This window comes from Calonectris borealis, chromosome W (genome assembly GCF_964195595.1).
Source record: "Calonectris borealis chromosome W, bCalBor7.hap1.2, whole genome shotgun sequence".
Lineage (NCBI taxonomy): Eukaryota > Metazoa > Chordata > Aves > Procellariiformes > Procellariidae > Calonectris > Calonectris borealis.
The window spans coordinates 11,754,218-11,766,655 of NC_134351.1; the positions used below are offsets into that span (position 1 = coordinate 11,754,218).

At 40.1% G+C, this 12,438-nt stretch overlaps 1 protein-coding gene across 1 annotated transcript in view; it reads right to left on the reverse strand.

The window, feature by feature from the left end:
• LOC142074937 (ankyrin repeat domain-containing protein 55-like) overlaps positions 1-12,438 on the reverse strand; it is a 45,999-nt gene that overhangs the window by 11,062 nt on the left and 22,499 nt on the right. The window contains 1 exon segment of the mRNA XM_075135953.1: positions 8,488-8,616. Within this exon segment, the coding sequence (XP_074992054.1) occupies positions 8,488-8,616 (129 nt within the window).

Sequence of the window (12,438 nt, forward strand, 5' to 3'; positions counted from 1 at the left end):
ATTTTCTAATATTTTGAACCTTCTGCTGAAAGAGATCTCCGGCCAACTGCTCTGTGGCTTTCCAGCTCTCTTTACATTCGTCTTGGCTTTTTTAAGTTACACAAAATTCTCCTAAAACACTTACACTGCCCTTATTCTTTGATAGCTTCAAACCACCAAAAATTTAGCCTTCCTGTGGTAAATTTACCATGGACCACAGTACTATTGTTAGACCAGGATGTTCAGTGGTAAATTTACCATAGGAAAATTACATGTTTTTGTAACCTTACTGTATGTATCCCTACATTTCATCTTCCCTTTTTGAATTCAAATTCTTTTCAGCAATGTTCCCAGAGATTATTAGTTATTTTTGGTTTGCGTTTCTATATAATTCTGCAGGGCTTCCCCCCCAGTTTTCTTTACACTTTTGTCCCATCTCACATCTTTATCTGCTTCCAGCCATTATTCATTTTCCTCAGTGAACTTTTCTTTCTTCGGTCACTCATCTAAATTAAACTTACTTCATTAAGAAGAAATGTCCTAAAGCCTCAATCCAGGAGCCCTTGCAAGGTGAACTCTCATTGTGCTTTATGCAAGCTTTTGTCTGAGAATTATGTTATCTCCAGACAGTGGCTAACAACAAATTCACTAACAGGGTCATTAGCTCTCACTTTCACTTGATTACAACTCCATTTTCTTTAGGTTGGTTAATATAAAGCCCAACTTCTGATAGTTGCATCTCTCAGTGCTTTCAAAATAAGAAAATAATTCTTCAGGAAGTATCCACTGAATCAAGTGCCATGAGGAGAATCCTGCAAGTTTGGGATACTTTTCTGGTTTCGACACTTTTTTTCACCTATGTCTGCTCAATTTATCATCATTGTTACCACAGCCTTTGTTCTTATACCTCAGCCCTTGTGTATGTCCAACTGATGATATGTAGAACTATAATTTTACTTGGGTAGTTTATTGTTACTTATGTAATATCCTACCATAACATTGCATTTTATTCTGCCAGGTCTTCAGGAGTACATAGTACAATGTTTTCCTTGTTCACTGCACTGTATAGAGGGTTAATTTTTCCCCTTGTCAGAATACTCTGGTGGAGTAGATATTATGATGCCAAAGAGAAGAATCATGTGAAGGGAGTCTGCTAAGCTGGCTTGTGGATACCAGTAATTTAGAGGTGGGAGGAGGAGAGGGACAAGCTATGGACCACTTTGTTTTCAGGAAATCCTGACAAAGTATTTTTCTTCCAAGTGAATGCCTCCGGAGATTATGTGGTTAGGTTGTATTAGTTCTCCTATATTTTCTGTCTCTTTGCATTAGTGTGCAGTTTAAAGCCTTCCTATATCTATAGCCAGCTTTGCTGGATGGAGATTCCCCACTAGCAGCTCTTGATGTTGCTTCTTATAATTAGCATTGCACTTTAGGGATGTCTGTGTTTCCTTTTCTTCCACCTTCCCTCCTTTTTCAATTCCACACCTGTGAATCCAAAGCTTTGACTTTCCCTTTGATGTCCTTCTGCTCTGACCCTGAATGGTTTGACATTTTAACCATCATTTCACTCCTCTCTACAGCAGCAAGCAAATACTATTCCCATTGCACTACTCTGGGAGGTAATTTACTTTCATAAAGAAGCACCATAAATGACTATAGATTAAATAAAATTTGCATCAGTATTTCTGGCTTCCTCCTGGAAACTGTCCTTGTGCATCATTGGGTGCTGTTTGAGTTGTATGTTACAGAATGCTGGCTGGTCTCCCAACCCTTTTATCTTTCCTCTTATACTTCACAAACAGACACACATATCAGATTTTAATATTAAATTGACTGTAACACCAACAGGGCCATTGAAGAAAAGAACAAAGATCTTTTTCTCCTTTGCTGAAATAAAGAAACATGAGGTATTTCAAGTATTTGTTGAGCAACCCATAGCAAAATTTGAATAACTTGTCTGTGGACTGTTTTCCTTTTTAACTCCAGTTGAGGTTATTGCATTGGTAAATACATCTTTCCTTTCAAAGTAATCTTTTTTCCTTTTTGATTCTGAAATTCAGTATTTACTGAAAGCAAAAGCCATTCCACAGACGTTTCCCACATGGCTCTGTTGGTTGGGGCTTGAAAAGTCTTGATCTTTGACTCAAGGCTTTGCTGGCAGAAGCCCTGTGTTCAGTTATAGCTATACTGGCAAAACCAAACTGTTCCTCCAGTACAATTTTTTCCCTTATGGGATTGATTTCACTGAAGTGCAGTTTTCCTTGTGTTCATGTTCAGAGCACCATGGCAGTGTATTATGTCATTACCTTTACTGTAACACAAGTTCAGAATTTCATCCTAGAATCAGAGCAAGACAAACATGATGTTGCATTAACAGTGAGGATATCTCTGGTTGGAATCAAATATTAAGGCTATGTCAGACCAACACATCCCTGTCTCATTGTAGAGGACCATATCACTGTGAAGGAATTTTCTTTCAGCTGAACAGATGCAGTGTCTGCTGTTTTAAACATGGAGAATGCCAAACTCAAGAGCAGAGACATAATGCGGCTCATTCTAGTCTCCAGCAGAGTGCAATGAGAAACCTCCATAAAGCTGGCAACTTGGGTTGCTGAAGGGTTTTGCACATGTAGGAGCTTTTTCTCATTGTTAAGGACTTCCAGCATCCCCCCTCTGTACCCCAGACTAGGGAAAGCTGAGGAATGGGAGCACGTTCACTCTACTTCCACTGCTGCCATGTCCTGGCTGCCCAATGGCTGTGTCGGCAGTGGAGAACCAGTGCAAAAATTCAGAGTAACCTGTGGTTTCTCTACACTCAGGGGACAGAGACAACTGGGCCCTGTGCTGAGGAAAGGAACGATCTGTAATACCATCTTCAGTTTTCCTCCTGCCAGGGAAACTTTGCCCAGGCACTTCACAGGGTGTGTTTCTGATGGCAAACCAATATAAACTAACAACTCTACTGACGCCACTGTAGTTACATTGGTGAGACTCAGCCAGCTCAGAGAGAAGCTCATTTGTCTTCTCCTAACCCTAGTGCTTCAGCCTCAGTCACCCACTGAGACAGTGTCTCTTGCAGACTCAGAGCGACCCAGCTTGTCTTGACTTTGTGGTACTCTTGGAAAGAGAACATGTTGTTGTTGTACAGGATACTTTGTCCTGTGGTCCTCAGAGCACTGCTGCCTCTAGTACAACTAGGGGACATGTTGTTTTTAAAATATTTATCCTCTCAGCAACCTTGGTGGGTGTTTCACTTTCTGAAATGGCTTCAATGGAGCCTGCCCAATCTGTCTTAACCATTCATTCAGTTTTTCTAGTAGTTCTGGCTTAGATATTCCCACCCATGGGTCTATATGTAGGCCCAGGTATTTTTCTGAACTACCTGGATCAATCATATTGAGGGGTGTGCTGTTTATTGTCCATACCAGACAGTTATTGATCATATAAGCATCTTTCATGGGCTGGATGTAAAAGCCATGGCACTTCTCTCCTTGTGTTTTGAGGCCTGTCAGATTGCAGAAGACCTCTAAAATTTCAATAGTTTTCTGCATTCCGTCCCAGGATTCACTTAATAGGACCAAGTCATCTGAAAGGCCAAAGTTGTTATATTTTTTGAGCAGTGTTGGAACCCAAACCCATCTTCCTCCAACTTGCACAGTAGAGGGTCCACAGATAAGTTAAATAAGATTGGAGACATTGGATCGCCTTGTTTTACTCCAATCTGAATCCCAATAGGATCCGACTGCTCATTTTTCAGGTCAATAGGGATGTTAATGTTATGACAGAGATTTTTAATCAGGGCAATAATATGTTTGTCAACGAGCAATAATATGTTCTGTTTAAGAGCCATAATGATGTGAGAATGGCTCACGGTGTCAAAGGCTTTCACTAAATCAACGAAGACTACCCCCAGGGGTTGATATTCCTTCTTTGCATTACGAATTAGAAGTTGTAATAATTTTAGATCCTCTTTTTCATGGATTAATGGGACATGCCTTGGTCAACCATGCTGTTAAAATCCTTGAGAATAACCTCAAGATGGTTGACCCAATGATAATTGGTCACCAGTTATTGTTTATGTGCTTTGAAAAAGAGGTCATCTTTTATTCTGCAGTAGAATAAGGATTTATTCCTTACTACTATCAGAGAAATGGAAACATTTGTCTTCCAGTGCCTTTTTGTAAGGCATAGGAGATTAGGACATTTATAGATACACAAAAGGTGTGGTCCATGTATATTACTCATGTTCTGGCATCCACTTGCTGAGTTACACATAGACTGCATGCTGGAAAGAGGTCTGGCAATTATCCTGTACTTACCTACTGGTTTTGCCCTAGACAAATTCCTACTAAGCTCAGCGGGAGTTCTGCAATTGATTTCCTTGGAAATTTGATTGGCATGAATAATTACATTGTCAAGGGCATGTTCATACTTGAAGAACTTACTGTTTAACAGTCAATTATTTCAGGTAAAGGCAGTTTTGTATATCAATATTGTGCACTTCTGTACCATGTATAAGTCACGAAGCGGGCTTCAGCTTATAAACGGACATAAATGAAAGTGGACAAATAGGTTACAACTATACTAAAAAACTAAATAGCACTAGGAAACATCCCTGAGAACTGGAACTCAGTTGTCTATATTGTAAAGTTTTTAAAGTCCTCCCTGGCATGGTTTTGGCTTGGGTCAATTAACACTTTCCCCACCAGTTCCTGGGCATAGTTTAGGAGTTAGCATGGGCCACAGATCATTCCCAATAAGCGGTCTGCATATGGCCATCCTGTTTTAGAGAATAAGAGAGTTTAGCAGTAGGGACACAGGTTGTCCTGTGATAGTTGGCCTCAGTGCCAGAGCCAAGACTCAGGCACATTTAATTTGCTATTGCAAACATTGTCACAAATGTTTAGGGCACTTTTTGGAAAAAGCTTCTGATGGTATTGGAGCAAGGTTATTTCTTACTCAAAACTATTTGCAAACCCTCTTCCTCCTTGTTTTGCAATTTGACAGCTCACTCTAGAGCCCTGCTGCTATGTATCATTCCAGCCTCCATGAGCAACAGCTGTACCTTTGCTGGGATGACAATATTTACACAAGAAAGGGATTTCTTAAGGGTATGCTTAAAAAATACAAATTGAATCTGTTTTTCATTTGTTTGCTAACAGTCAAAATTGTCTTTAAAGCTTAGTGACATAAAAAAAGAAATCACTACTCTCCCTTTCTAGCTATCTCTAGAAAACTGCATGAAACAAGGAGAAAACAAGTACAATTTTGCAGTGAAAGAAATATGCCTGAAACCACCCAGACTGTGAACTGTGCCTAGCAAATAGAGTTCATACACTTTTCTGGCCTAATCCAACAACAAACATGTCTGCCATGGAGAAACACCCACTAAGTTTTAAGAAGTTTCTCTCTGAATCCTTCCACCATAGGCAGCCCACAGAAAAAAAAATGGGGTTCTGGGCAGAGAGAATGAGCGCAGTGATCCCTAGGGAGAGACCCTGGCGCTGAGCCACCACTGCCTTCCCTAGCCCCTTCCTCTGCCCTGGCTGGGTGGCCAGCTGTGCCTTCGAGATCCTCTGCAGCAACAGAGAGATTTGTTCCTAGAGATCCTGAAACTTAAGTGTGCTCTCACCTTCCAAGTAATTACAAAGAGGCTGCCATGCCTGCTCAGCCAAACACAAATGAATAATTGCCTATGCTTTGTTTTACAATGTGTTTAAGATATACAGGTATTTCACTCTGCTCTCAGGAAACAGGGGAATGAAATAATTGCATTGTTGCTATGGAGCAATAATTTTTTAAAACTTTGCACTCTGAATCAAACTATAAAAAATCCTAAGTGCAGCTCCACATGACAGAACATTATTTTTAATGACTTCTTTTTAGTTGCCGCCTTCTTTTTATCCCTAGAGGTTTGCATTTCTTCACTTTAGAAGAACAATGGCTAGAAATCTTTGATTGATTGTTTGTTTATTCTTTAAATGAAAGCTGATATTTTTACATAATCATATGACTTTGGGAGCCAGAGTTTTAAGAAAGAGACAAAGAAACTTCTGGTAAAAATCATGACAACTGGCAAGACAATGCAGGAAGATTCCAAATCTTCCCAAGCTATTTCCAAGGTACTACTAATACTATTATGATATAGTAGTATGTAGTATGCTAGTGTATAGCATATACTATATTTTACTAGGATTTCAATGACACCGTTATCTAGGACTTTTAGAAAGGCTTTAAACTTTGTTCCAGTATCAGTTAGCAGTTTTTCATTATAGAGCTGTGTTTCCTTTTGATTACAGCGACTATTGCTGGCTGGAATGAAAGGAGAGAAATACCTCCTGAGACACTCCTAATATAGCCCTATCTGCACCAGCTCTTAAAAATATTGCATGTATGAAAAATTTGACTTGAGACATTCTCACTTCAAACCAGAATGATCTGTGTTTTCGACACCAATATGTAACACATTTGCACTGAAGGCGTGAACTTGAGCAGCAGGAGGTTTGAGCTTTTCAATAGAGCAGACTTTGGTGTGGGCAAGGTCTGTCTAGTTACATGGCTGGGACTCCACAGGCCCCATTTGTCTGATGGGAGACCAAGCACCAAACATGCAGTCTTTGAAACAGCCAGCGTGGAACAATTATTTCATACGAAACATGCCCGAGAATGTGGTTTCAAATGGCAGGCGATGATAGTTTTTATGTGGTCTCGCTCTGTGTTTCAGCCCAGTGTGCACAAACTGCCTCTTTCCTGCAACTTCTGAAACAAGTTTCTGTGCAGTGCCTGGTCTTCCCCTTGATGCATTTTTAAAAAATTAAATTAAACACAGGGCCTTATTCAGCCGAAAACAACCCCTGCAGCTGTTACTGCCTGAGCTCTGTGAGTCTCTTGTGCTCTGAAGATATTAATACAATTCTTAAAGGAAAAATAACCCCTTTCCAGCAGCTATGGAAGAGGTTATTAGACATAACGATAATCCCACCCAGTAGAGCCATTGTCATAGCAGAGAAAGTCATGCCTGTCCACACTACCTATTTCTCCTGGGACTAATAGGGCAGCAGAGAGCACTGGCTGAAAGTATTTCCTCTTGGCCAAGCTTGAGTAAGAGAAATATTAACAGATCTATTCCATGCTCTGGTATTTCAACTAGCCCTTCTGGACCTAGCATATGGAGAAATATGTGGATGGAAGAAGCAATTTATAAGGCTTCATAGCAGGAACCTCTTAAGAAGAAAAAAAGGGGGGTCATCCTGCACATATTTCCTCTGATTTCTGGGGAGAGCTTAAAGGGAGAAAGAAGAGGGATTTCTGATTTGTCTCCACCTGAGGCAAAGTGGGTTTTGTGCAGTTTTAATTTCCCCCTTTCTCAAGAGTTATTCTGCACGTTTGTGAGAGAAAGTTGGAGGTGGGAGTTAATGGTGGAATAAAATAATAAAATTTACAAAATAGATTGTAAAAGGCCAAAATATAACTCTACTTCAGAAAAAAAAAGTTGAGCCTATTGTACGTGCACCATCTGTGGGAGGTTGTGGTTGAAGGAAACAGATTATTCTTTCCAGATGTCCTTACTCATTTACAAATATAGTATGTGGCAGTTCAGAGCTTTTGAATTTCTTTGTTGACACATATTTTAAGATGAGCAGACTTAGACCAAAAGGTGAGGATGCAAATATTTAGTCATTGTAGGAAAATGTTACTGGATTTTCGTGGGAGTTCTATTTCTGCTTATCTGGTGTGCAGGTGTTTTGAACATTGATACTGGAACTTGCTATGGCAAGTGAGCAAGTAAAAACATATTTATATAATTGTTCTCCCCCTTTCATCTGGGATGTCTTCTGCAATAAAGCTTGTGCCTAACTTCTTAAATTATGCTATATTTTAGACCACTTACTAATAAATCTGTTACCAATTGCATAATACAATGTTTAAAGTCACATTAAACCTGTGTGTTTTTCTTCTCTAAAGATTGCCGAAGTAATTTTTAGCAATTTCACATTTTTTTGCATAGGAGATAGGAACATACAGCTCAACAGGAAATATGTTTGGCTCCTTGTCTTCCTTAATCTCCAGAGAAGTAGGACCTCAACCCTTCAGCTAATTATTCCACAACTATAGCTGTTTAAATATGTTTTAAGTTGCATTTACATGATTTTATTCCCAAAGGTCTTTGGCAAGACTATTTAAGCTGCTGATTTCTGCAACCCTGATTCAGTGAAAAAATTTAAGCATGAGTTCAACATGAAGCATACACATAGTCCCAGTGAGATAAATGATAACTTTGTTTAGGGCAACAGTGCTGAGCCTACATTAAGTATGCCTTGCTCTCCAAAGAAGATGTTAGATCCTTGATCCGTGCCTACTGGCAAAATGGTGGGGGTGTTAGTGGGCATTCTTAGCATCCATTTTCCTCATTTCACAGCCAAAATATTTGCTTTCAGAGTATTTAGGACACTGCAATAGCCGGCTCAGTTCAAGCAACTGCCTGGTGAAACCGCAGCCATGGCTCACCTGTACTGCCCAGTGCAGAGCTGTTTTGAAGTCTTTGTCCACCAGAGTCAGATCTGCTCCCTTGTGCAGTAGAGTCTGGGTGTGCTGGGGCCTGTTGTGGAAAGCAGCCCAGTGGAGTGAAGTCATTCCCTGAAAACCACAAACCCGGAGAGCAAATAATCGTCACTCATAGGAGCGCCCTTCAAGTCTCTGTAGATAAGCTAGACAGCTCTGAAATCATTTGGGACTGACAGACTCTTCCTTCTCCCTCTTGATTTGAAATAATTAGTAACAACTTCTGAATTAGTGGAGTCATAAGGGGGAACTAAGCAATTAGCTTTTTGGTGTTATTACAGAAAATGGATACAGATACGAATGCTTCTTTTGTACCTGACTACAGCCTGTTATAAATAATGCATGGTCAGGACCACGACAGCTGGGGGATGGTTTCTCACTGCTCAGTTTGGATCCTGTTTGAAAGGCCTATTTTAGACTGGTGCTTCGACATGACACAGTGTGATGTTTATCTTAGGTCTTATCTTTGATCCAAAATAAATATTATAAGCTAGTATTTTAGCTGGCACTAATCAGCAAGCTAAGGAACTGGCCCAGTGATGTCAACAAAAAAGTCACAATATAAACATCTCATATTTACTGTTTAGGGGGAAAACAAAGCAAATGGTAAGCTATCAACCTGCATTTTCATTCCATCTTAGCTGTGTTCGGTCAGTCTTGGTAGATCAGAGAATTCATGGCCTGTATTTGCACCTTCATAAACATTGTCATACACACCTATATTTTACTCTACATCCATAATATTAAAGATTTTCTGTATAAAGTTATTCATTCAACATGTTTCTTAAAAATTGCTAGTATTGTTCAGATGTAGTAACATTTTACTTTGGGCAGGTGGCGTTTACTATCTCTTACCAGGGAAAATGCATTTCAAGGGTCTTGCCTGGTTTCCAAAATGATAAAAAGCAAAAAATGTAGAGTGGAAAAGAAATTAAAACTTGACATAGAACCCCATAAAGCCAATTGGCAACAACTCAGGTAAAGTACAAGCTATAAAACTTTGATGCAAACAGCTTATCAGTGCATTAATAGTGGAAGTTGTTAGCAGTGATTTTCTAAGTAAAAGCTTGAATCCCCTAACACTAATTTCTCTCTACTCATCAGGTATATTATAAGGCTTTTCAAGTCCCCAGATGGCTTAAGTATGGGTGTGTCCTGGTTTTGGCTGGGATAGAGTTAATTTTCTTCCTAGTAGCTGGTATAGTGCTGTGTTTTGGATTTAGTATGAGAGTAATGTTGATAACACACTGATGTTTTCAGTTGTTGCTAAGTAGTGCTTACGTTAGTTAAGGACTTTTCAGCTTCCCATGCTCTGCCAGGTGCACAAGAAGCTGGGAGGGGGCACAGCCAGGACAGCTGATCCAAACTGGCCAATGGGGTATTCCATACCATATGACATCATGCTCAGTATATAAGCTGGAGGGAGTTGACCGGGGGGCAGTGATCACTGCTTGGGGACTGGCTGGGCGTCGGTCGGTGGGTGGTGAGCGGTTGCATCACTTGTTTTTTTCCCTGGGTTTTGTTCTTCTCTCTCTCTCTTGTTGTTTTACTACTTCTTCTTCTTCTTCTTATTATTATTATTATTTTATTTTATTTCAAGTATTAAACTGTTCTTATCTCAACCCATGAATTTTCTTACTTTTGCTCTTCCGATTCTGTCCCCCATCCCACCAAGGTGGGGGGAGGGTGAGCAAGCGGCTGTGTGGTGCTTAGTTGCCGACTGGGTTTAAACCATGACAGGGTGATAACAAAATAGAGCAGTTGAACAAGAGCAGTTTTGGTTTTAGTTAGGGTTTGCAAAGCTTAATCATGGGGGTTTTGGTTTTGTAAAACCGAAAATGAGGGTGAAATCCTGCCCTCACTGAAATTAATGGGAACTCTGCCATTGATGTCAGTGGACCAAAGTTTTGACACCAGGGACTTAGTACTGTTGATGGACACTCAATATCTGTGAGTGCTGTGAAGTGAGGCTTCAGTGAAGTGATTTCCAGCTGGGACATGGGTCCTCACGCCTAGTCCTGGAGAGCAGGAAAAATCACTGAAAGAGGGGAAGCTACAGCGTACCAGGACAGCTTTCCATCATCCACTCTCAGTCTGTTGATATGGACAAAAAGGCAAAATAATTGAAAAATCAACTTTCTCTCTGTTTCTACTGTGGTCACCAGCAGAGTCAGCTGTAGTGTAAGAGAGTGAGAACTGTGGGTAGGGATCAAAGATCCCTCTAGTCCAGGGACACAGCTCAGAGAGGTCAGTAGCAGATGCTTAGGGAGAAAATATAAGAAACAAGGCTTGGTGATATACAGTCACCTAACATTTGGTAATCAGGCTAAAGACTTCCTATGCCATCCAGATGTCCACAGGGTAATGACGCATTTTGTGAAAAGGTACTTCTTTTCATATTCTTTAAAACTGCTGCCTGATAATTTCTGTAGGTGTCCCCATCATTTTAGATGTAAAAAACAGTGAATAATAATTTTCTTTTCATCTTCTGCATGCAATTTACAATGTCATGGACTTGTATTATATCATCCCTCTGACATAGTTGCCAACTGAAAGTCCTATTGTAGTTAGTTTGTTCTAGTTGTTAGCTTGCCTATGAAAGGAAGCTATTCTATAACTATTATCATCTTTGTAGTCCTTTTCTGTTCCTTTTCTTGTATATCCTTTTTCAGATGACTCTTGCAGCCGGCATTCAAGATGCAGGTATACCAAGGATTCAGAGTGAGTATAATGCTGCTTCCTGTTTTGTTCTCTATTTCTTTTCTAATAATTTGTACATTCCACATGTCCTTTCGGAGCACCCAACTGAGAAAAGAGCATTGAGCTGGTTATAGTGGCAGCTCACATGTGTGGGCCTGCTGCAGCGGGCAATGGCTGTCCAGCCTGCACCCATCTGATTTGTGCATGGTGATAGCACCCCTGAATGGCATATGTGGATAGTCTACTGTTTGTGAGAGGAAGCATGAGAGTGATATCAGAACCGTCAAAGCTGAGGATCCAGCAGAATATAATATTAAAGGTGAGACAGCCAAACAATTGCATATTTATAAAAAATAAGGAGCAATAGGGGACATAAAAGGAGAAAAAACAAGAAATGGCTCTGGGAAAAATAGCGTGACACTGGTTTTGCCCAGATTCTAGGCTTTTTCAGGGAATGTTTCTTCACACTGTCATCTCACAGGCTTCATAAGAAACCCACAGAAAGCCACAGTTGTGGAAACTATGAAACCTCCAGATGTATTTCTTCCTGTTTATGTGTTCATGAATTCATCAGGGTGTTTTTCTCAAGTGTAAGATGGGAAAAATGAAGTGGTTTACTTATGCCAAGAGAACAGCTCTATTAGCTGAAATAATTTGTGAGGATCCACATTTTTCAGAAAACATGAATATTCAGGACTTAGTGCTGACACTTGAACAAATATCTTCCCAGTGCCAAATGACAGTGAGCTGGACTATAAGTTCCAAATTGCATGTAGCAACGCATTACAGCAAAACATTAGGGCTTGAAATTGTGATCCATGGTTCCACGCAATTCATTAGCAACATAATTCTACGCCAAGACAAAGCATATGTCCGGTTTAGGCTGTTGTAAGCAGGGTCTGCAAACCATGCAGTGAATAAGGGAGGTTCATGGGAAAAGGGAAAATTAACAACCCTGTGGTGATTCTGGCACCGTGGAGAAGAGAGACATCCTTGAGCAATTGCTAGAGTGAAGAGAAACATATGAAAAGAGGTCCAGAGTCTCTCTTGTGTCTTGGCTTCTCTATTTGGAGAAGAACACATTTGGGAAGTTGACACTCTCCTGTGTACACTATATATACACATGCAGGGCACAATTCTTTAAGGATCAGAGGATAGCATAATTTTTTGTAGCTCCATGGCTGTTCTGTTTAATAC